The sequence below is a fragment of the Oncorhynchus nerka genome, linkage group LG24 (genome assembly GCF_034236695.1).
Source record: "Oncorhynchus nerka isolate Pitt River linkage group LG24, Oner_Uvic_2.0, whole genome shotgun sequence".
Lineage (NCBI taxonomy): Eukaryota > Metazoa > Chordata > Actinopteri > Salmoniformes > Salmonidae > Oncorhynchus > Oncorhynchus nerka.
In genome coordinates, this window is record NC_088419.1 from 17,655,097 (window position 1) to 17,677,647 (window position 22,551).

Sequence of the window (22,551 nt, forward strand, 5' to 3'; positions counted from 1 at the left end):
ATGTGATATTTCCCAATTCCCTCATCACATAGAAATATTGCACACTTCTCTCAAGTCAGTTTGCCTTTTGATTGTCACCAGAGGTGCATTTTATTTCTGACTTGAAGGAAATGGAAAATACAAAAAAAAAATCATGATACAAGGAGGCAAACAGGTCACAACCAGTTTTGACTGATTGTAGTAAAGAACCTTCACCACAGCTCTTCAATAGTATGTCATGTGATTAAATGAGCAGAACCACAACAGGAAGTCAAATGTTTTACTCTGCAGCAATGTTCAAAAAGTCTCAGTCAGGTTACCCAATTTAGGTACAAACATTTTCAAGTTTGTACTAGGTCATATAACCAAGGCATGGTGCACATAATTCAGTCAAATCTATGATCACACATTGAGAATACATTTTTTTTTGTATTACAAAAATGAAAATGGCATAAGCCTACATTAGAAAAGGGTTTAAACTTCAAAAATACAAGGTGGAATAATACACACAGAAAATATTGTGCAGTCTGTTAACCTAGTGCCGGAGTGAAAACCCGTTCTGGCATTGAGCTATCAACCTGAAAACAAATTAATCAAAACTGGATATTTAACTTTTTTTTTTTATAGAACAGGGGGCAAATATACAGTAAACAAGGATTAACACCATTCTTCAACTTGGGGACTACAAATCCCACAATTCTCTGACTGGGCCTTACACATCTCTCTGGGCCTCTGTAGTTTATCTGGGCTCAATCTCTTTCCGCTAGGGACACCAGGTGGGTGTCCACCTCAGACTCTGTCAGAATCCTGCAAGCAGAAAAGACAGATTAATAGAACAGAATATACCTTTGTCCATCCAGGATCGACAGTTTTCTTAGGCATTACCTTACAGAAAGGATTACTAAAATTCTACATTTCTCACTAGTTTATTGTTGTTGCAACAGTATTCTGGTGGTCCATTAGTGGGAGAGCCCAATATAGCACCACCACATCTAAACTAACTTTTGTACACACTTTCTAAACAACAAAGGTCTTCCTGTATTTTCTATGGGGACTAATGATGTGTTCAGAGCAGAGTGGTGTTTCACCTGAATTTAGGGTCTTCTGTTGCGATGACTCCTATCTCCAGCTCAGAGGGCTTGAAATCAATGGACAGGACTGTAGACAGACAGGTGATGGCAGTCTGAAAAAAGAAAGAGACAACACAATCTCATCCACATGAAACCTACACTCGATCCCTCCGATGTCAACAACTACAGACCAGTATCCCTTCTTTCTTTTCTCTCCAAAACTCTTGAACGTGCCGTCCTTGGCCAGCTCTCCCGCTATCTCTCTCAGAATGACCTTCTTGATCCAAATCAGTCAGGTTTCAAGACTAGTCATTCAACTGAGACTGCTCTTCTCTGTATCACGGAGGCCCTCCACACTGCTAAAGCTAACTCTCTCTCCTCTGCTCTCATCCTTCTAGACCTATCGGCTGCCTTCGATACTGTGAACCATCAGATCCTCCTCTCCACCCTCTCCGAGTTGGGCATCTCCGGCGCGGCCCACGCTTGGATTGCGTCCTACCTGACAGGTCGCTCCTACCAGGTGGCGTGGCGAGAATCCGTCTCCTCACCACGCGCTCTCACCACTGGCGTCCCCCAGGGCTCTGTTCTAGGCCCTCTCCTATTCTCGCTATACACCAAGTCACTTGGCTCTGTCATAACCTCACATGGTCTCTCCTATCATTGCTATGCAGACGACACACAATTAATCTTCTCCTTTCCCCCTTCTGATGACCAGGTGGAGAAACGCATCTCTGCATGTCTGGCAGACATATCAGTGTGGATGACGGATCACCACCTCAAGCTGAACCTCGGCAAGACGGAGCTGCTCTTCCTCCCGGGGAAGGACTGCCCATTCCATGATCTCGCCATCACGGTTGACAACTCCATTGTGTCCTCCTCCCAGAGCGCTAAGAACCTTGGCGTGATCCTGGACAACACCCTGTCGTTCTCAACTAACATCAAGGCGGTGGCCCGTTCTTGTAGGTTCATGCTCTACAACATCCGCAGAGTACGACCCTGCCTCACACAGGAAGCAGCGCAGGTCCTAATCCAGGCACTTGTCATCTCCCGTCTGGATTACTGCAACTCGCTGTTGGCTGGGCTCCCTGCCTGTGCCATTAAACCCCTACAACTCATCCAGAACGCCGCAGCCCGTCTGGTGTTCAACCTTCCCAAGTTCTCTCACGTCACCCCGCTCCTCCGCTCTCTCCACTGGCTTCCAGTTGAAGCTCGCATCCGCTACAAGACCATGGTGCTTGCCTACGGAGCTGTGAGGGGAACGGCACCTCAGTACCTCCAGGCTCTGATCAGGCCCTACACCCAAACAAGGGCACTGCGTTCATCCACCTCTGGCCTGCTCGCCTCCCTACCACTGAGGAAGAACAGTTCCCGCGCAGCCCAGTCAAAACTGTTCGCTGCTCTGGCCCCCCAATGGTGGAACAAACTCCCTCACGACGCCAGGACAGCGGAGTCAATCACCACCTTCCGGAGACACCTGAAACCCCACCTCTTTCAGGAATACCTAGGATAGGATAAAGTAATCCTTCTCACCCCCCTTAAAAGATTTAGATGCACTATTGTAAAGTGGCTGTTCCACTGGATGTCTTAAGGTGAACGCACCAATTTGTAAGTCGCTCTGGATAAGAGCGTCTGCTAAATGACTTAAATGTAATGTAAATGTAATCCACTGTTTTTGCAGAGGAGAGAACCAAATTCTGACAGTACATCTCGCCTACTGGTTCATTTCACTTTAATTTCAATGCACAGTACCAGTCAAAGGTTTGGACACCTACTTATTCCAGGGTGTTTCTTTACTTGGACTATTTAATACATTGTAGAATAACAGCGAAGACATCAAAACTATGAAATAACACATTTGGAATAATGTAGTAACCAAAAAAAGTGTTAATCAAAATATATTTTAGATTCTTCAAAGTAGCCACCCTTTGCCTTGAGAGCTTTGCACACTCTTGGCATCACTAAACCTTGTACTGTATGTACTGTTAGCGGGGTAAAAGGGTATATCTACCTCAACAGTTTCTTTAAAGGTCAGGTCAAGTTTTTTTTTAACCTTCTTCTCCAAGAAGCTGGTTGCCTCTGTCTGTTTGACCCCTGCAGCGGTGGCCTTGAAGCCACAGTAGTATCCAGCAGGGTCACACTTATACACCTGGGGACCACATTCGTCATCCACACCTATCACTATCATGCCTGAGGAGAGACATGCTATTAGTCAAACAGGAAGTACAGTACGCACAGAATTCTTTGACAGTTGTAAATAATATTGGGAAAGAGATGCATTGTCTTCTATAATGTCTGAAGGAAAATTAAGAGTACAACACGGATCATCACTTTTGCGTTTCTTTGACCGTAGAACTTATATCCAGTGATGGTGAACATGAATAAACATTTACATTTTACATTTAAGTCATTTAGCAGACGCTCTTATCCAGAGCGACTTACAAATAAACATGCACTTACAGCATCCCAGTGGCCTCATCTCAGCATTTTGTGTGTACACCTGAGAGATGTCAGCGATCCTCTTACATAGCATGTCCACTGGGATCTCATAACCATACTTGTAATTCCAGTTTGCTGCCTCGTAGCGTGCTCTCTGGACCTGGGACTTGCCGTCCGCTGGGGGTGGGAGAGACAAGCAGTTAGAAACAGCATTGGGACTTGTTCAGGACAAGGTAAAAGGTCATGCATATACTAGTATGTGTTTTGAGATACACATGGAGTTGAGTTGTGAGTAACAACCAGAGTAGCCTGTCTGCTATGAAGCCTGGATGGTCCATCGCTCTGCTGAAGACTGTTGTGCTGGGTATTGTAGCCTACCTGTCATCCCTGACATCACACAGCCAATGTTCTCCGTTATCCTGAACAGGTGAGTGACTGTGGAGGAATCCAGTAGCTTGTCCTTGTGGAGACAAAACGAGGTGATGTAATTTCTAAGAAATACAATTGATGTACTACTCCATAATGAGGTAAACAGCCATGAGTTTTACAGCTGAACTTACTGGTACTTTCTTCTGTGTGACGACTACTGCACAGTCTTTACCTCTGACTGCTACTGACGTGAGCCCACCTTGGTTTATGGCCTTGAAAGCATACTCTGTCAAAAACAACACATAAAACAGGGTTATTCAGGACATCACATAATTTTAACGCATACAATAAAAAAATCACTTCAACAGATAAAAGCAGTCCCACTATATAAGACTGTCAGAGAAAAAACGGTATACCATGATGATAAACTGCGAGACTAGCAACATAATTTGCTAGTTAGCTATCCTCACTAGCAAGCCGTACTCACATGCTATTAGGCTAACTACTAAAAGAAAGCAACATGTTTTCAGTAGCTATCTTGTAAAAAATTACAACCAACTTCATGTTGACTAGTTAGCTAACGTTATGTTCATTGTGTTTCTTGAGTTTACATGTACCGGGTGTTAGCCTAGCTAGCATTCTGTTTAAATATGTGGATATTGAACTGGTGTAGCTTGCTAGAATATTAGCTCGTTCAAAATAACTTTCAAATGAAAAGTAGGCTTATTGCTAACTTGCAGCTTGTAGTTAGTTACAGCAAAGATAGGTTTCCCCTTTGTCTGTGGTTACAGTTAGCGCTAACTTAGCTAGGAACCATGACTGAGCATTTAGCTAGCCGGCATACGATTGAAAATACACTGTACTAACCAACTTGGTAGAGTCTACCCTCTGGAGAGAAGATGGTGATGTGACGATCGAAACCTGCACTTGAGCCCCGCGACATGTTGGTTTTAATTTAGTTAGCTAAAAAGCTAGCTAGTCCCAAATATTTAGCATGCGCAAATCTCACGTCATGCAAACAAAACAATTATGTACACCCGGAAGAAGTAACAAATAAATTGTAACTACATCCGAGGTCAAATAAGCAGTGATCCAGGGTTGTCATGGTAACGTACACTTTTTTAAATTGTATTATTGTGAATTCAAAATAAACAATATAGAAAAAAACAAAGAGTATACAACGGATTATGCAAACATTACAAAAGTCAGGGGAATACATTTTCTTTATTTTCTTCACCTCAACATTGGCCACTTGCTCACTCATAGCCCCTATTGTTCATCATTTTTATATTGAGGAATATTATATAATATAATAGAGTATTATAAAATATAAGTTAAAGTTATTTAATGGGGTGGCAGGGTAGCCTAGTGGTTAGAGCGTTGGACTAGTAACCGGAAGGTTACGAGTTCAAACCCCTGAGCTGACAAGGTACAAATCTGTCGTTCTGCCCCTGAACAGGCAGTTAACCCACTGTTCCTAGGCCGTCATTGAAAATAAGAATTTGTTCTTAACTGACTTGCCTGGTTAAATAAAGGTAAAATTTTGAAAAACTATTCTATTTATTTAACCTTCTAGGCAAGTCAGTTAAGAACAAGTTTGTATTTCATATTCGAGGCATTAATGACCAATTCTGGTGATTAATTGGACAAAATAAATGTCACCTTTTCCAACAGGTAAAGGTAAACCACATTTTTCTGCGATGATGAGCAGCCCATTTTCTCTGTATCGATAGGCCTACTCACACTCTTCATCATTCATCAGGTATTTACGGTATCTGGCCCTACTGACAGACTACTATTCAGAGGGGAGTGTCGTCATGATCCTCCATGTGCTTGTCTCTTGCCACATTCACAACAACTGGGAACTCAGAAATCTCCTACTTCTGACTTCAGTGCGTTGAAGACAACTGGAAAATCTAAATAAAACAAGCTCTGACTGGGAAAAATAATTTTGAACGGTCATCTAACTCGGAAGTCGGGAACTCGGGCCTCATTCTAGAGTTCCCACTTTCCAACCTGAAGATCACTTACGTCATGATATGACCTCTTATTTTTTCTGACTTCCCAGTTGCCTTGAAAGCACTTCTTTGGCCTCTGTGTGCTCCTCTAGAGAGAAAAGGGAGTTCCTGCCAGGAATTTTATCAGGCAAAGAATAAGGAAACAGCTTTGTCTTAAATGAGATAGCACATCGATTCAGCCTGCATCGATCGGTTTAGAGAGCAGTGAAGTCATCTGATGTAAGACAATGATAAACAGTTTATTTGAAGGAAGCAAAGCACTCGATAGCTGAAGGGAAACATTTTTCAAATGAGATGTTTATGCGTAATCATCAATAAACAAGTTTACTCCCTGTGCCAGAACATGCAGTACTTTCCTTTTCCCTGTTCCTGGTCGGCTTGACTGAGTGTTTTAGAACAGGGATTATAATGGGTTAATAATTTGACTATTTGCAGATGTAGGATCTTCATTTTATCACTCTTTTGTTTCAGAGAATGTACCTGCACAGCAGGAAATGAAATGTAGTGTATTCAAGGTTTAAAAAGGCTTCTAATGTTTGTAATTTCCATTTAAAATGTCAGACTTGATTTGCCCTAATGAAAAATCTATCAACCCCTACAAAAATATAAATTCATTATAATCCACATCATAATTCACATGTTCTGTTGCTGCAGGATTATTTTCCTGCTGTAGCCAGATCCTACATCTGTACTGTACTTGGCATGCAGGTTATTTCCCTTTTGTCCCACTTAACTGTTAGGCTCTTGGCTGGATTGAATTGCTTCCTTATCATGTATTACTAGTCTGGTACATTCAGATCAAATGACTCAGGTGACTAGCTACAGTATAGTTTGACAACCAGTAAAACTATTAGGATTAAATATTTTGGATGCTTTTGATATGTTCTCAATGAATCAAATCCGTAAATCAATGACTAAAAGGAAATATATATATATATATATAAAAAGAAGAGTCATTTCATTGAGATGTGTCAACATCACGTGCCACTTGCTCACTCTTTCACACACACGCACGCATGCACGCACGCACGCACACACTGCAGCCTTATGTAGCAAAAAATCCCAAAATGTCTTCCATTTGGTGTTGTAAGGCTGGTAATACACCATTCAATAGCTCACACGCAAAGCTCACCACATAGGCCTATAGCCATAGTCACACCTTGTAACTAAATGGTGCCTTGGGTTGAATAATGTTGAGAGATAGGGCTTTATAGGGAAAGACTGAAATGCCCAAAAAGGATTTCATAACTCCAGACTCCTTATTGTGATTAATATCAGAGCATACAGTAGGTATAAACTTGTCAGACACAACTTTTCAGAAACAACAAAGAGGGTATGATGACAATAGGTCCTGTTAAAAAAAAATCTTTGGAAAATACAAAATGACTGTTGAAAAGCACCACCTGCCACCTTGTTTTAATATTTCACAGTGTATACAGACAGTTCCCCCCACCCCCCACCAAACAGACCTGGTATCTCTCATTTAGTCTTCCCCTCTTCCTGTATTCTGTCCTTCTCACTTCTGTTCTTTCTGTATCAAAGGAAGCAGTATTTTCATTCATTGGAGGATATAGTCTACTTACCCTTTTTGAGAGGAAAGAACCCCACCCCCATTTCTCATGTAGTGATGTGTGGGACAGAAAGTCACCGACATATCCATGGGTTGCTGGGGGATCTCCACTTGCAGTGAGTATATACAGTATGTTCATACAGAACCACCATACAGTAGTTTGCCTCATATTTCCCACTAAAGGTGAAGCAACAAGTTAACATACATTGAAATCAGTGGGATCTGAGTCCATTAATGTAAAATGTATGCATTTGACACATTACTATACCAGACATGTGTGAACTTATCCTTATAAGGATTACATTTTTAAAAAATCTATAGAATACATAGTTCTAGGAAACTCATAATTCTGTGTAGTGACATTTAAAATAATAATTTTGAAAAAGTTTGTTTGACTTTATACCATCAAATGTGAATAGTTCTTCATAAATTCCTCTTGTTCATTACAGTGTGAGCAGAAATTAAGATTATTGAAGAAATCTCAAAATACTGAGATGATTTCTTGAGATAAGAATCTAATCTTGTCTGTTTGTGCAGTACACTTACCACACATTTTCTTAGAAACTGATCGCTGAACGAGTTTCTGAGAATGTCTTGAACAGAGATTCAAAATAAATATATAAATATATTCATTTTTTTGATTTACGGGGACTTCAGCCTGCATCGCAGGGCGTCACTACAGATCCGGGTTTGAGCCCGGGTTGTGTCGCAGCCGGAAGTCCCAATTGTGTGCGTGAGGTGGCACACAATTGGCCCAGCATCATCCGGGTTACAGGACGGTTTTGGCTCAGCGTCGTCCGGGTTGCGGGACGGTTTTGGCCCAGCGTCGTCCGGGTTGCGGGACGGTTTTGGCCCAGCGTCGTCCGGGTTGCGGGACGGTTTTGGCCCAGCGTTGCCCGGGTTAGGGGAGGGTTTGGTCCAGCGTCCTCTGGGTTAGGGGACGGTTTTGGCCCAGCGTCATCCGGGTTACGGGACGGTTTTGGCCCAGCGTCATCCGGGTTACGGGACGGTTTTGGCCCAGCGTTGCCCGGGTTAGGGGAGGGTTTGGTCCAGCGTCCTCTGGGTTAGGGGACGGTTTTGGCCCAGCGTCATCCGGGTTACGGGACGGTTTTGGCCCAGCGTTGCCCGGGTTAGGGGAGGGTTTGGTCCAGCGTCATCCGGGTTAGGGGAGGGTTTGGCCGGCTGGTAGTTTGTTACGAGCAAGTTGTAATGAACACGATGGTAGACAGAACTGGTTTCAAGCACAGGGCACAGCAAGTGTTTATTGTAATGGACCACAGGAGGAGGCAGGTAGCTGGGTCCAGGGGCAGGCAGAAGGTCAAACACAGGGGGTCCAAAAAGGCAACAGTACTGGCAGGGAAAAGGATAGTAACGTCGTCCGGGAGATCAGGCAATAGGTTGATAACAGGAAATCCAATAGGCTAAAGTACAGGCAGGGAATAGGCAAAAGGCATAGTTAGTGAGGCAGGCAAAAACTATCATACACGGGAAGAGTAAATTACAGGGAACCCCAAGCGCTCCAAATTAAAGTGTGTCACAAAACAAACAATACCTCACAATGATGCAGTGCAAAGAAATGAACTAAATAGTGTGTGATAATGACATACAGGTGTGTGAACAGGTGATCAGAATTCAGGTGATTGGGATCTGGAAAGTGAGCTGCGTTCAGGGGATCTACGTGTTTAAGAGTGTGAGTTGGAAGCAGACGTTACACAAGTCACATCTTTATACAACAGATTGACACTCAATACAAGCATTTATTCATAAAATAAACTTTCTGAGAGGTATTTGATTGGTGGGGCATGGAGGATTGGTTGCAAAATACTAAAACAGGTGCTTTTCATCAAAATTTCATCCTCACAAAAAGGTGTGAGAAAAGGTTGGCGTTTTGATGGTTTACCTCAGTCATTCTCAACCAGGTGGCCTTTTTTTAAAGCGTTTCAGTGGGCCTATGAACTGAAAGCATTGATAACCCCTGGTTCACCCTGATTGAAACCCCATGTTTGCCGGCCTCTGCCACAGAGTGTTGCGTTGTGGGCGTCTGAAGACAAAGCACCTGTCCAGTGGTGGAAAAAGTACTCCAATTGTCATACTTGAGTAAAAGTAAAGATACCTTATTAGAAAATGACTCAAGTAAAAGTGAAAGTCACATAGGAAAATACAACTTGAGTAAAAGTAAAGATACCTTATTAGAAAATGACTCAAGTAAAAGTGAAAGTCACATAGGAAAATACAACTTGAGTAAAAGTCCAAAAGTATTTGGTTTTAAATATACTTAAGTATCAAAAGTAAATGTGGTTGCTAAAATATACTTAATATAAAAAGTAAAAGTAAAAGTATGAATAATTTAAAATGTCTAATATTAAGCAAACAAGACTGCACAATTTTCTTGTTTTTTTTATTTAGCCAGGGTCACACTCCAACACATCATTTACAAACAAAGCATTTGTGTTAAGTGAGTCCGCCAGATCAGAGGCAGTAGGGATGACCAGGGATGTTCTCTTGATAAGTGTGTGAATTGGACCATTTTCTGTCCTGCTAAGCATTTAAAATGTAACAAGTAGTTTTGGGTGTCAGGGAAAATGTATGCAGTAAAAATGGCATAATTTAATTTAGGAATGCAGTAAAGTAAAAGTAAAAGTTTAAAAAATATATAAATAGTAAAGTACAGATACCCCCAAAAACTTAAGTACTTACTTAAGTACTTTACACCACTGCACCTATCTCTGTGGGATGGTGTGGTGTGGTGCGGCTGTTGGGGCTGTGAATTCACCCGGCAGGGACTTCACAATGCCTGCTGCTAAGAATAATGTGTACAGCCACCTGCATGTTTTCAGGCATACAAATATTTGTTAGGTCTTCACTTTATAATGCATTCATTTTGATATCCAATATGAACTAATCCAAGATACTTGTAAACAAACAGAGGCTGGCATATTTGTCGACAGTCCAGCCAGAGTCAGGTAAACAGTACATTGTGACCTGGAGGATCTGTAGTGCAGTAAATCTCAGGGTTTTGTCTATACTGTACCTGGTAAACCCAGCAAGGGTTTTGGCCTCCTTGACCTGGGCTAGTGCCAGCTGGGTCAGTGTACTCTGTCACGTCCATCCCATACTTTAGTGTTTCAAGGGAGTTTCGCTTCTGTATTCACAGCAAATATTTAGAGGATTCTCACACAGGTGTCCGGTATCTTTCCTGTTAGGGCTGAATTTCAGCAGAAATAAGGAATGTGCTTGGGCTGGTACAGTCAATAGCCTCTTGGCAAATGTGAGATGCTTTATCAACAAAGACAGAATATCATTTATGCTTAGGAACACAAATTGACAAAGAGCAAGTCCTGTCTGGGGTTTTAGGCAGTGGGCTTATGTGGCCCCATTATCAAAAAAGCACATGGCATTGAGCTGAACTTATGGCCTTCTGTGAAATCTATCTATTACTCCCTCCCTCCCACCTCATCTTTGCTTTTTCCAATAGAAAACTGATCTAAAATACAGTGGGTTTCTCTGAGAAATTAGTGTGTAAACCATGAATCATCTCTGAGCAGGGTTTCTGTTTGCATGCGAGTTAGAGATGCACCATTTACCATGCATGAATGAATGAGCAAATGTTGTGTATCATCTACCAGGTGTTGGCAGTAACAATAGGCCAGACATAGACAGGGATATATGTGGTTTACCCCACATATCCTACCATGAATGTCACAGTAAAACCTTTAAATAACTCCCATGAAAACCCCTCAGAAAGACATTGACACAACCCTTCAAGGATGCTATCTACTGTATATCCACTATGGATTGATGGGCTCAGCATCATTGTAAGGTCCCAATTAAGAGAGCCTGTAATAAAATATCCAACACAAATGAGCAAAGCCACAGGAACACTAGACCTCAGGATGGTGGGCGAGTTTAGTAGGCCATAGGGCCCGACCCAAATGGCACTATATTCCCTATGTAGTGCACTACTTTTGACCAGGGCTCATAGGGTAGTAGTGCACTATGTATGGAATAGGGTGCCATTTGGGATGCAGTATATGTATGGAATAGGGTGCCATTTGGGATGCAGATATATTGCCTGCCAATGCAGATATATTGCCTACCAATGCATTTCCCTGTGTTAAATAATTTCAGGCCTGTACAGTGGGTTATACTGAATATATATATACACACACACACACTAAAAAGTTTTAGAACACCTACTCATTCAAGGGTTTTTCTTTAATTTTACTATTTTCTACACAGACAGTGTCACCAGCAAAGCACCCCCACACCATAACACCTCCTCCTCCATGCTTTATGGTGGGAAATACATATGCAGAGATTATCCGTTCACCCACACCGAGTCTCACAAAGACACAGAGGTTGGAACCAAAAATCTACAATTTGGACTCCAGACCAAAGGACACATTTATATTGTCCATTGCTCGTATTTCTTGGCCCAAGCAACTCTTCTTCTTATTGGTGTCCTTTAGTAGTGGTTTCTTTGCAGCAATTCGACCATGAAGGACTGATTCACACAGTCTCCTCTGAACGGTTCATGTTGAGATGTATATGTTACTTGAACTCTGTGAAGCATTTATTTGGGCTGCAATTTCTGAGGCTGGTAATTCTAATGAACTTATCCTCTGCAGCAGATGTAACTCTGGGTCTTCCATTCTCGTGGTGGTCCTCATGAGAGCCAGTTTCATCATAGAGCTTGATGGTTTTTGCGACTGCACTTGAAGAAGTTCTTGAAATTTTCCATATTGACTGACCTTCATGTCTTAAAGTAATGATGAACTGTCGTTTCTCTTTGCTTATTTGAGCTGTTCTTGCCATACTATGGACTTGGTATTTTACCAAATAGGGTTATCTTCTGTATACCAATCCCACCTTGTCACAACACAACTGATTGGCTCAAACGCATTAATTCTGTTAATTGAAATGCGTTCCAGGTGACTACCTCATGAAGCTGGTTGAGAGAATGCCAAGAGTGTGTAAAGCTGTCAGCAAGGCAAAGGGTGGCTATTTGAAGAATTTCAAATACATTTAGATTTGTTTAACACTTTTCTGGTTACTACACGATTCCATATGTGTTATTTCATAGTTTTGATGTCTTCACTGTTATTGTACAATGTAGAAAATAAAGAAAAACCCTTGAATGAGTAGGTGTTCTAAAACTTTTGACCGGTGGTGTATATATATATATTATACAGTATGTATATGTGTGTGTAATATATGATATAACAAATTATTTTCAAAATGTCAACAAAATGCCTCTCTCACTGACAGATTTACATCAAGTGTCAAACTGCTTGAGGAAGTAAACAACACTGGCGCTGTTGTGCCAAAGGGCAGCAGGAAACCTAAAACCCTCTTCTCCTTCCACCCCTCTCTCTCTCTCTCTCTCTCTCTCTCTCTCTCTCTCTCTCTCTCTCTCTCTCTCTCTCATGCTCTCCACCCCTCCTCTCACTTTTTTTTTTGCAGGATGAGAAACAACTTGTCAGAGTAGCAACAGAGCCTCTGATCCCCAGAGGGAGAATTGGATCTCAGGCGTATTCAGACAGGCCATAGTCCTGACAATCAGGCTCCACAGGTACCTTTACTGTACCTCACCTCCCGCCCTTCTGCTCACTGTGCTGCATTAAATGTATCATATCCCTCATAATTTGATAGCCGTCTGTAACACATTAAGTCACCATCCTACAGCAGATGCTGCAGGTATAAGTCACCCTCTCTCTCTCTGTGACTGTTAGATGACTTCACTACCTGAGGGCGGTGTGATCACAATGAGCCCAGCCGTCCTCCCATTCTTCCTTCCACCAGCTTCTACTGCTTGAGGGTCTCTGATACTGAAGTCATTGCATTACTCATCCAGTCCTGTGCTGAAACCAGAGAACAAAACCACATCAAACAATCCCATAGGGGAAGAGTAATACTCATGATCAGTGTGTTAATCTAATACATTTTGAGACTAATCATAGAGCACAGTTGTTCCTGGCTGGAAGGGTAATATATAGGCTAAGTCCCAAATGGCACCCTATTCCCTATATAGTGCACTGGTCAAAAGTAGCTCTGGTCAAAAGTAGTGCACTATATAGGGAACAGGGTACCATTTGGCCTTTGGGACTAACCATTCTCAGCGTCTTGCGCACCATTTTGTATTGAATCTAATAAGTTAGTGAATCTGACCTCTCTGGAATGAAAATGGATGGCCCTCCCTATAACCAAAATAATAATTAAAACATTAAGTGGATAGCAGAAAACAAGCCTACCGTGTACCCTCCCTTCTCGGACAGATCAGAGCCTTTTAGAATCCGTTCTTCATCCTGTAAGCATTACATGGCAACGCAGGATTTTTATTCGTACAGGGCGGTGGGCCAGAAGGTTGTGGGTTCACAGAACACTGTGGACAAGAGTAGGGGTGGAATTATCTCCTTTATAGTAAAAGCATTGCATGAATGTATTTGCAGGTCTGAGAAAAAATTGCCTGTCATAAACATTTCATGCAATTTAATGTTATTTTACATATTACATATTTTAAAGAATGGACAGAGATAGGTCTATGTGTTCATCTGATCATATTTCTCCAATGCCAAATCAGTGTGTCTTGTTTGCAACGAAACTGTCCCTGTTTGAAAATAATTAAATCTGACTTGTCATTAGGAATGTGAGTATGGTACTTTCAAAAGTTAGGCCTACCTTTCCACTCCAGTCAGAGTAGGCCTACTGAAGCAGAAAAATGTCAAATTTAACTGCTGGCCACTTCTTCCGTGGTTTAACCTAACAAGAGAAGGTCACAAGTGTTTCTCTAAAAGTTGTCTGGGTTTAAACATCTTCTATTGTACAGAAAGTGATTAGCTTAATCAATTGGTAGTGACAGAATTAGTTTACTTTCCAAGCAAAGACATTTTTTGTCTCCTTGGCTATAGAAGGTTGTAGCTCAGCATGTCAAAGAAATGTCAAAGAAAGTAAACAATGATATCCCCATATGGATTGAAGTCAAGTCTTTCCCAGGTATTTCAAAGGTTGTTTTCTGCGTAAAGCATTGCAGTCCAAAGTGCTGTTATAGATCACTTTATATAATCAAACCAGTTTTATTTTCTTCAAAATCATAAGCTAGCAAGGGGTAGGCCTGTGTTTTTTTTCTTCCATTTTCATTTAAAAAAGGTAGACCTATGGCATAGCCTCTCATACCAACCTCAATTTGAGTCCTGGTTTTAACTGAACATCCCTTTACTGGTAGGCTATATAAAGAGTGCATGGTGGGTGGTGGAATTGGCTGACAAATCTATGGAAATAACAGCATATAACCTAATTTCGTCTGTCAAACAGGTAGGCCGACCTCTTATTTCTTAAATATGAATAAATGAGCTCCAACACAAAGCCATCTTGTTGTTAGTTAAGTCTAATTAACTGAAATGAATTATGCCTACTTGAATTTACCTACGAGCTGTCTATTTCCGAGGTCAATAACTCTGATAATTACATCATAGACATACTTATATATATACTGAATATATGTATGTCACGACTTCCACCGACGGTGGCTCCTCTCCCTGTTCGGGTGGTGCTCGGCGGTCGTCGTCGCCGGCCTACTAGAAGGTGGCTCCTCTCCCTGTTCGGGCGGTGCTCGGCGGTCGTCGTCGCCGGCCTACTAGAAGGTGGCTCCTCTTCCTGTTCGGGCGGTGCTCGGCGGTCGTCGTCGCCGGCCTACTAGAAGGTGGCTCCTCTCCCTGTTCGGGCGGTGCTCGGTGGTCGTCGTCGCCGGCCTACTAGAAGGTGGCTCCTCTCACTGTTCGGGCGGTGTTTCGGCGGTCGTCGTCGTCGCCGGCCTACTAGAAGGTGGCTCCTCTCCCTGTTCGGGCGGTGTTCGGCGGTCGTCGTCGCCGGCCTACTAGAAGGTGGCTCCTCTCCCTGTTCGGGCGGTGCTCGGTGGTCGTCGTCGCCGGCCTACTAGAAGGTGGCTCCTCTCCCTGTTCGGGCGGTGTTTCGGCGGTCGTCGTCGTCGCCGGCCTACTAGAAGGTGGCTCCTCTCCCTGTTCGGGCGGTGTTCGGCGGTCGTCGTCGCCGGCCTACTAGAAGGTGGCTCCTCTCCCTGTTCGGGCGGTGTTCGGCGGTCGTCGTCGCCGGCCTACTAGCAGGTGGCTCCTCTCCCTGTTCGGGCGGTGTTTCGGCGGTCGTCGTCGCCGGCCTACTAGAAGGTGGCTCCTCTCCCTGTTCGGGCGGTGTTCGGCGGTCGTCGTCGCCGGCCTACTAGCAGGTGGCTCCTCTCCCTGTTCGGGCGGTGTTTCGGTGGTCGTCGTCGCCGGCCTACTAGCAGGTGGCTCCTCTCCCTGTTCGGGCGGTGTTTCGGTGGTCGTCGTCGCCGGCCTACTAGAAGGTGGCTCCTCTCCCTGTTCGGGCGGTGTTTCGGCGGTCGTCGTCGCCGGCCTACTAGAAGGTGGCTCCTCTCCCTGTTCGGGCGGTGTTTCGGCGGTCGTCGTCGCCGGCCTACTAGAAGGTGGCTCCTCTCCCTGTTCGGGCGGTGCTCGGCGGTCGCGTCGTCGCCGGCCTACTAGCAGGTGGCTCCTCTCCCTGTTCGGGCGGTGTTTCGGCGGTCGTCGTCGCCGGCCTACTAGCTGCCACCGATCCATTTTTCCTTTTCGTTTGTGTCTGTTTTGTTTACACCTGTGTCCATTTAGTTGATTTCGGTGGGCTTATTAGCCTCCGCTGTCTGCTAGTCTTTGTGCGGGATTGTTTGCTGTGGTTACTTTGTTAGGGGTCCGTGTCTGCACCACTGGGTTTTCTTTCTCAAGGTAGTTGTACCGTTTTGGTATGTGTTTAGGAGTAGAGGTTTCTCCTCCGTGTGTAGCGTTTATTTCCCTGTGTGTGGCGAATATCCATTGCCGTAGGTAACGCAGCCTAGCTGTATTTACACCCTCCCAGCAGTTATCTAAGAAATATAACTTTGCTCTGTACTTCTCCGAGTATGCACTTCCTTGACTATAAGCTATGTATAATTTGATTGAGACCACACTAAATAGCCTATAGGCGTACTTGATATTGCGTGCCCAGCGGAGTATCAGAGATGAGGGGCGGCATCGGGCACACAGAGATATACAGCCTAATAAGCAACTCCTTCTAAAACACAGAAATATAGACATTTCATCAATTACAAATTACATGACACTCCCCTGGATTAGATTTAAGAAAAATACTAAATCCTTCCCATGACTGAAATTGAAAAAACTATGACGCTCCCACATTTTGCTCCAAATTTCAATCCACCCTTAAGAGCCCAGTAGCAGTGGCTGGTGGCTGCAGTAATAATAAAATGAAAGGAGATAAAATAGCCCAGAGGCTCCTGTGGGATTCATTTAGGGGGAACCTTACCCTACTGCGTCAATGTGTCACGCACTGATCTGTTTCACCTGTCCTTATGATTGTCTCCACCCCCTCCATGTGTCGCTTATTTCCCTGTATTTATCCCTGTGTTTCCTGTCTCTCTGTGCCAGTTTGTCTGTGCCAGCGTGTATTTCCGTGCGCCTGCCTTTTCTATTCTCTCTTTTGCTAGTCCTCCTGGTTTTGACCCTTGCCTGTCCTGACTCTGAACCTGCCTACCTGACCATACTGCCTGCCCTGACCTTCAGCCTGCCTGCCTGACCTTACTGCCTGTCCTGACTCTGAACCTGCCTACCTGACCATACTGCCTGCCCTGACCTTCAGCCTGCCTGCCCTGACCTTCAGCCTGCCTGCCCTGACCTTCAGCCTGCCTGCCCTGATCTTCAGCCTGCCTGCCCTGACCTTCAGCCTGCCTGCCACTCTGTACCTCCCGGACTCTGACCTTGTTATGATCTTTTTGCTTGTCCACGACCATTTTCTTGCCTGCCCCTTGGATACTAATAAATATCAGAGACTCAAACCATCTGCCTCCCGTGTCTGCATCTGGGTCTCGCCCTGTGGCCTTGTACAATGCTCTGTGGTAATACAATCCAATAGTTCCCAGACCGTTTCTGTCTGCCGTGCTCATGACCCACCTGTAAACAAAAACTTGTCTTATGACCGAACAGTGTTTCTGGCCCACCTAAATCCTCAGGCAAAATTTGCATTATGGCTAAACAACATTTCTCTACCCACAAATGAATCTCACATCACAGGTAGCCCAAGGAGGATCAAGTCATGACCCTTCCCACTGGACACACACTGGATTAATTAACATTGTTTCCAACATAGAATAGACGTTGCATTGACATCTGTGCACAGTGAGTTTAGTCTAGTTAGTAGATACAAAATACCCACCGTTTGAGGAACATTGGTGTTATCCCTAGGGTTACAAAGGGAGGATATATTACTTGCAAACTTTCAAAGTTTACCAGTAAACCACCAGAATTGTGGAATATTTCAAGGATTTTATGTAATCTATCACAAGATATCGAGTGTCCCTTTGAGGTACTATAGATTATCACAGGTGTCTGTCATTATCTCTGGCCCTCTCTCTGGCTTTATCACATGCAAAATATGTCAAATAATTCAATAAAATGTACAAATAAAAAATAGAATGACAAAGCTGTAAAACTATCCTAAATATAAACAATCAATTTAGAGAATACCATTGGTGTTAAATATGAAATATCCTTTATATATTTTTACAGACTTGTATTTATTTTACAATGTAAATATGTATTTGTTGTCAATGTTTTGGCTTCAAACTGGTGGCAGTTATGAAAAAAGTAAATAGTTGGAAGAGCTATTTTCTCTCCCATATGGTCTATCTGCTAGAAACTCATGGACAATATGGACACCGATATAAAAAATCAATACTATATATGAATATTTTTTTTTTAAAAGTTATTCAAGCATAAATGACAAAAATTACCATAGATTGCCACCTGTTAATTACCAAAATTACTGAAAATGCTGGTAACTTTGGTAAATGACCTGTAGCTTTGCTACCCTAGTTGTGCCATTGGTTGGCAGTTTGTGGGTGCAGAAGGCTGGGATGCAGAGGCACAGTGCGAGAGTAAGAAGAAAACACAGTGGGAAACATGATGAGTCACATATCGGCACACAGTGGAGAACATGATGAGTCACATATCGGCACACAGTGGAGAACATGATGAGTCACATATCGGCACACAGTGGAGAACATGATGAGTCACATATCGGCACACAGTAGAGAACATGATGAGTCACATATCGGCACACAGTGGAGAACATGATGAGCCACATATCGGCACACAGTAGAGAACATGATGAGTCACATATCGGCACACAGTAGAGAACATGATGAGTCACATATCGGCACACAGTAGAGAACACGATGAGCCACATATTGGCACACAGTGGAGAACATGATGAGTCACATATCGGCACACAGTGGAGAACATGATGAGTCACATATCGGCACACAGTAGAGAACACAATGAGCCACATATCGGCACACAGTGGAGAACATGATGAGTCACATATCGGCACACAGTAGAGAACATGATGAGTCACATATCGGCACACAGTGGAGAACATGATGAGTCACATATCGGCACACAGTGGAGAACATGATGAGCCACATATCGGCACACAGAATGGAGAACATGATGAGTCACATATCGGCACACAGTGGAGAACATGAGTCGTGTGCATACTGAACTTTACACTCCCCAAATCTCCCCTAGCATACAGTAACGTTTTCATTTAATTCAATAATTAAACCGGCAACAGTATGAAAGGAAAGTTTCCCTCAAGCACCACATTTGGTTATGCACTGAGATAATCTTCCAGGAATAGAATCCGATGTATACTTGGCAGCGGTGGGCAGTGGGCTGCTTTAGCCTGGTTAAGGTCATGACTACTACATGGGAATACAAGGGGAATTTGGAGGGAGAGATCCTCCCGTCCACTCCCACAGTAAGGACAACAGAGTGTGTTGGTGATGACGAAGACCGCACTTCATGTGCCAGCAGTCAAACTGTGCCAGTCATCTCTTCTTGTCATTGTTGCTAGACTAGGCCTATAAATGAACTATAAATAGGTATTTAGAGTGTAATCCAGTCGATTAATAGAGTTTTGATGACAAAGCAAACATTAGATTCTTTATAGATTAGCATAATGGTGCAAATAGTTTTTTGGGAGGATAAAACTAGAACCAACTGAAGGTTTTCTTTATCTTAATCCTCACGATGAACTCATCCTCCTTCTCCTTCTCTTCTTCTACCTACACTACAGTGAAAAAGTTTGGAGTCACTTAGAAATGTCCTTGCTTTTTAAAAATACATTTCTGATAATGGGACTCTGTACGTCTCTGTAGATATTCCATTAAAAATCAGCTGTATCCAGCTACAATAGTGATTTACAACATCAACAATGTCTACACTGTATTTCTGATCAATTTTATGTTATTTTAATGGACAAAAAAATGTGCTTTTCTTTCAAAACAAGGACATTTCTAAGTGACCCCAAACTTTTGAATGGTAGTGTATATATTTTATTTTATTTTCTGCTCCCACACATTCCTACTAAAGGGGAGGAGCTGTAGACATTGGCATCTATGTAAATAACATATTTAAACAGGGAAGATTTACAGTTTCTTGGCTGGATCTTCCAAAAACTTCTCCTTAACTGCACATTCAACGTTCTTTTTTGGACGATGTTTTAAAAAACACAGGCATGTGCACGGTCTCCAAAGAGGAGCTCCGGAATTTTGTCGGGGAATTTCCCACTGTGTTCAAGGGTATGGCACATCTCCTTCTTGGAATTAATCGGGAGGAAAATATGTTTATCTGGTAAACACTGTTTCTGAGAAAGAGGAACTTCTGTGGAGGTGCTCAGGTGTTCTTACTGTATAATGACCAAAAGCAAAGCAGATGTTCTTTCTATGGTCACATGGCTAACAACTACTAGTTAGGTAATGCCGTTGCACAATGCCGACACATATAGTTGTATGTATCATAAAAGCTTTGCCAGAATTCCTCTTTCCCACAGAATTATAGCAGTCTCTGGCTGCATTTACACAGCAGTCTCTGGCTCCGTTTACACAGCAGTCTCTGGCTACGTTTATACAGCAGTCTCTGGCTGCGTTTACACTGCAGTCTCTGGCTGCGTTTACACAGCAGTCTCTGGCTGCGTTTACACAGCAGTCTCTGGCTACGTTTACACAGCAGTCTCTGGCTGCGTTTACACAGCAGTCTCTGGCTACGTTTACACAGCAGTCTCTGGCTGCGTTTACACAGCAGTCTCTGGCTGTGTTTACACAGCAGTCTCTGGCTACGTTTACACAGCAGTCTCTGGCTGCGTTTACACAGCAGTCTCTGGCTACGTTTACACAGCAGTCTCTGGCTACGTTTACACGGCAGTCTCTGGCTGCGTTTACACGGCAGTCTCTGGCTGCGTTTACACAGCAGTCTCTGGCTGCGTTTACACAGCAGTCTCTGGCTGCGTTTACACAGCAGTCTCTGGCTGCGTTTACACAATTCCACATTTTTTCCACTAATTGGTCTTTTGGCCAATCAGATCAGCTCTTTCGCCAATAATTGGCCAAAATATCAGAATTGGGCTGCGTGTGTAAACGCAGGCTGTTCTGACGTAGCAAAAGTGGATGCGCTGAACGCATAAGCCACCTTGCGTTTTGTCCCCATTGACCAAATGTTCCTGTGGTTGTTTAGCACATTGGTAGCCAACGTTTTGAGCGTCAAACAGATCAAGGATAAATTAGTTAAATGTAACTGAACTACCTGCATCAGACGTGTTTTTGCAGAAGAAATATCCGCAAGAGTCAGCATTGCAGATTTCTACTGACTGATAAATATACAGGTGACAACATGTCTGTTATCTAGGCTCTGAACGATAGATGTCACTACTAGATATAAATGTGTCGGCTCCAAAAGAATACAGCATTTTATTCTTATCTCCACTTAATACCTCCTTGTTGGCTACCTCACTTTTATGTACATTTGGACTGGATCCTATTGGACAATCTATTTAAAAAAAACAGATTTACAGTCACCTTTCTTCTAATCTCAGCACCCAGAACCTGTCACAAGAGACTATATTCTGTCTATGAGGGACTGCACAGGAATTCAGAGTTAAGAAGCATAGGCCTACATGAATAGTTCCACTAGCTACTCACTAGCTACTCACTAGCTACTCACTAGCTACTCACTAGCTACTTCATACTTGAGTAAAAGTAAAGATACCCTAATAGAAAGTGAAAGTCACCCTGTAAAATACTTGAGTAAAAGACTAAAAGTATTTGGTTTTAAATATACTTAAGTATAAAAAGTAAATGGAATTGCTCAAATGTAATTAAGTATCAAAAGTAAAAGTAAAATAATTTCAACTTCCTTATATTAAGCAAACCAGACTGCACAATTTTCTTGTTTTTCATTTTATGTACGGATAACCAGGGGCACACTCCAACACCTAGACAATTTACAAACAAAGCATATGTGTTTAGGGAATCTGCCAGATCAGAGGCAGTAGGGATGATAAGTGAATTAGACCATTTTCCTGTTCAAATATAATGAGTACATTTGGGTGTCAGGGAGTAAAAAGTACATTATTTTCTTTAGGAATGTAGTGAAGTAAAAGTAGCCATAAATAGTAAATGACAGATACCCCCCAAAACAACTTAAGTAGTACTTTACATCAGTGGTTAGGCCTACATGAATAGTCCCACTAGCTAGGCCTACACAGCTAAATTAAATAGTACAGAGTGTCTGTTAATTGTGTTATACACACACACACACACACACACACACACACACACACACACACACACACACACACACACACACACACACACACACACACACACACACACACACCAAAAGGGCACAAGGCGAGACCCAGATGCATACATGGGAGGCAGATGGTTTGAGTCTTGATATTTATTAAACAATCCAAAAAGGGTAGGCAAGAGAATGGTCGTGGACAGGCAAAAGGTCAAAACCAGTTCAGAGTCTAGGAGGTACAGAGCTGCAGGCAGGCTCGAGGTCAGGGCAGGCAGAATGGTCAAGCAGGCGGGTACAGAGTCCAGAAAACAGGCAAGGGTCAAAAACCAGGAGGACTAGCCAAAGAATAGAAGCAGGCGTACTGGAAAACCGCTGGTTGACTTGAAAAGCATACAAGACAAACTGGCATAGAGAGATAGGAAACA

General features: G+C 43.0%; 1 protein-coding gene across 1 annotated transcript; it reads right to left on the reverse strand.

The window, feature by feature from the left end:
• Positions 1–245: 245 nt before the first annotated feature.
• LOC115107606 (proteasome subunit alpha type-6-like) lies at positions 246–4,910 on the reverse strand. The gene is made up of 7 exons (XM_029631044.2): positions 4,722–4,910; positions 4,046–4,140; positions 3,864–3,945; positions 3,507–3,662; positions 3,058–3,236; positions 1,068–1,162; positions 246–786 (listed from the first exon to the last, which is right to left on the reverse strand). Exons 1-7 carry the CDS (start codon positions 4,795–4,797, stop codon positions 729–731), a joined length of 741 nt encoding a protein of 246 aa, XP_029486904.1. The 5' UTR covers positions 4,798–4,910; the 3' UTR covers positions 246–728.
• Between the last annotated feature and the right edge of the window lie 17,641 nt (positions 4,911–22,551).

Excerpts from the sequence above, each read along its gene's own strand:
- LOC115107606 (XM_029631044.2), bottom strand. The coding sequence starts at position 4,797 with ATGTCGCGGGGCTCAAGTGCAGGTTTCGATCGTCACATCACCATCTTC. Across the intron at positions 3,237-3,506 it reads GATGAGGCCACTGGGATGCT|GCATGATAGTGATAGGTGTG; the intron begins GTAAGTGCATGT and ends GTCTCTCCTCAG. Across the intron at positions 787-1,067 it reads ACAGAAGACCCTAAATTCAG|GATTCTGACAGAGTCTGAGG; the intron begins GTGAAACACCAC and ends TTCTGCTTGCAG.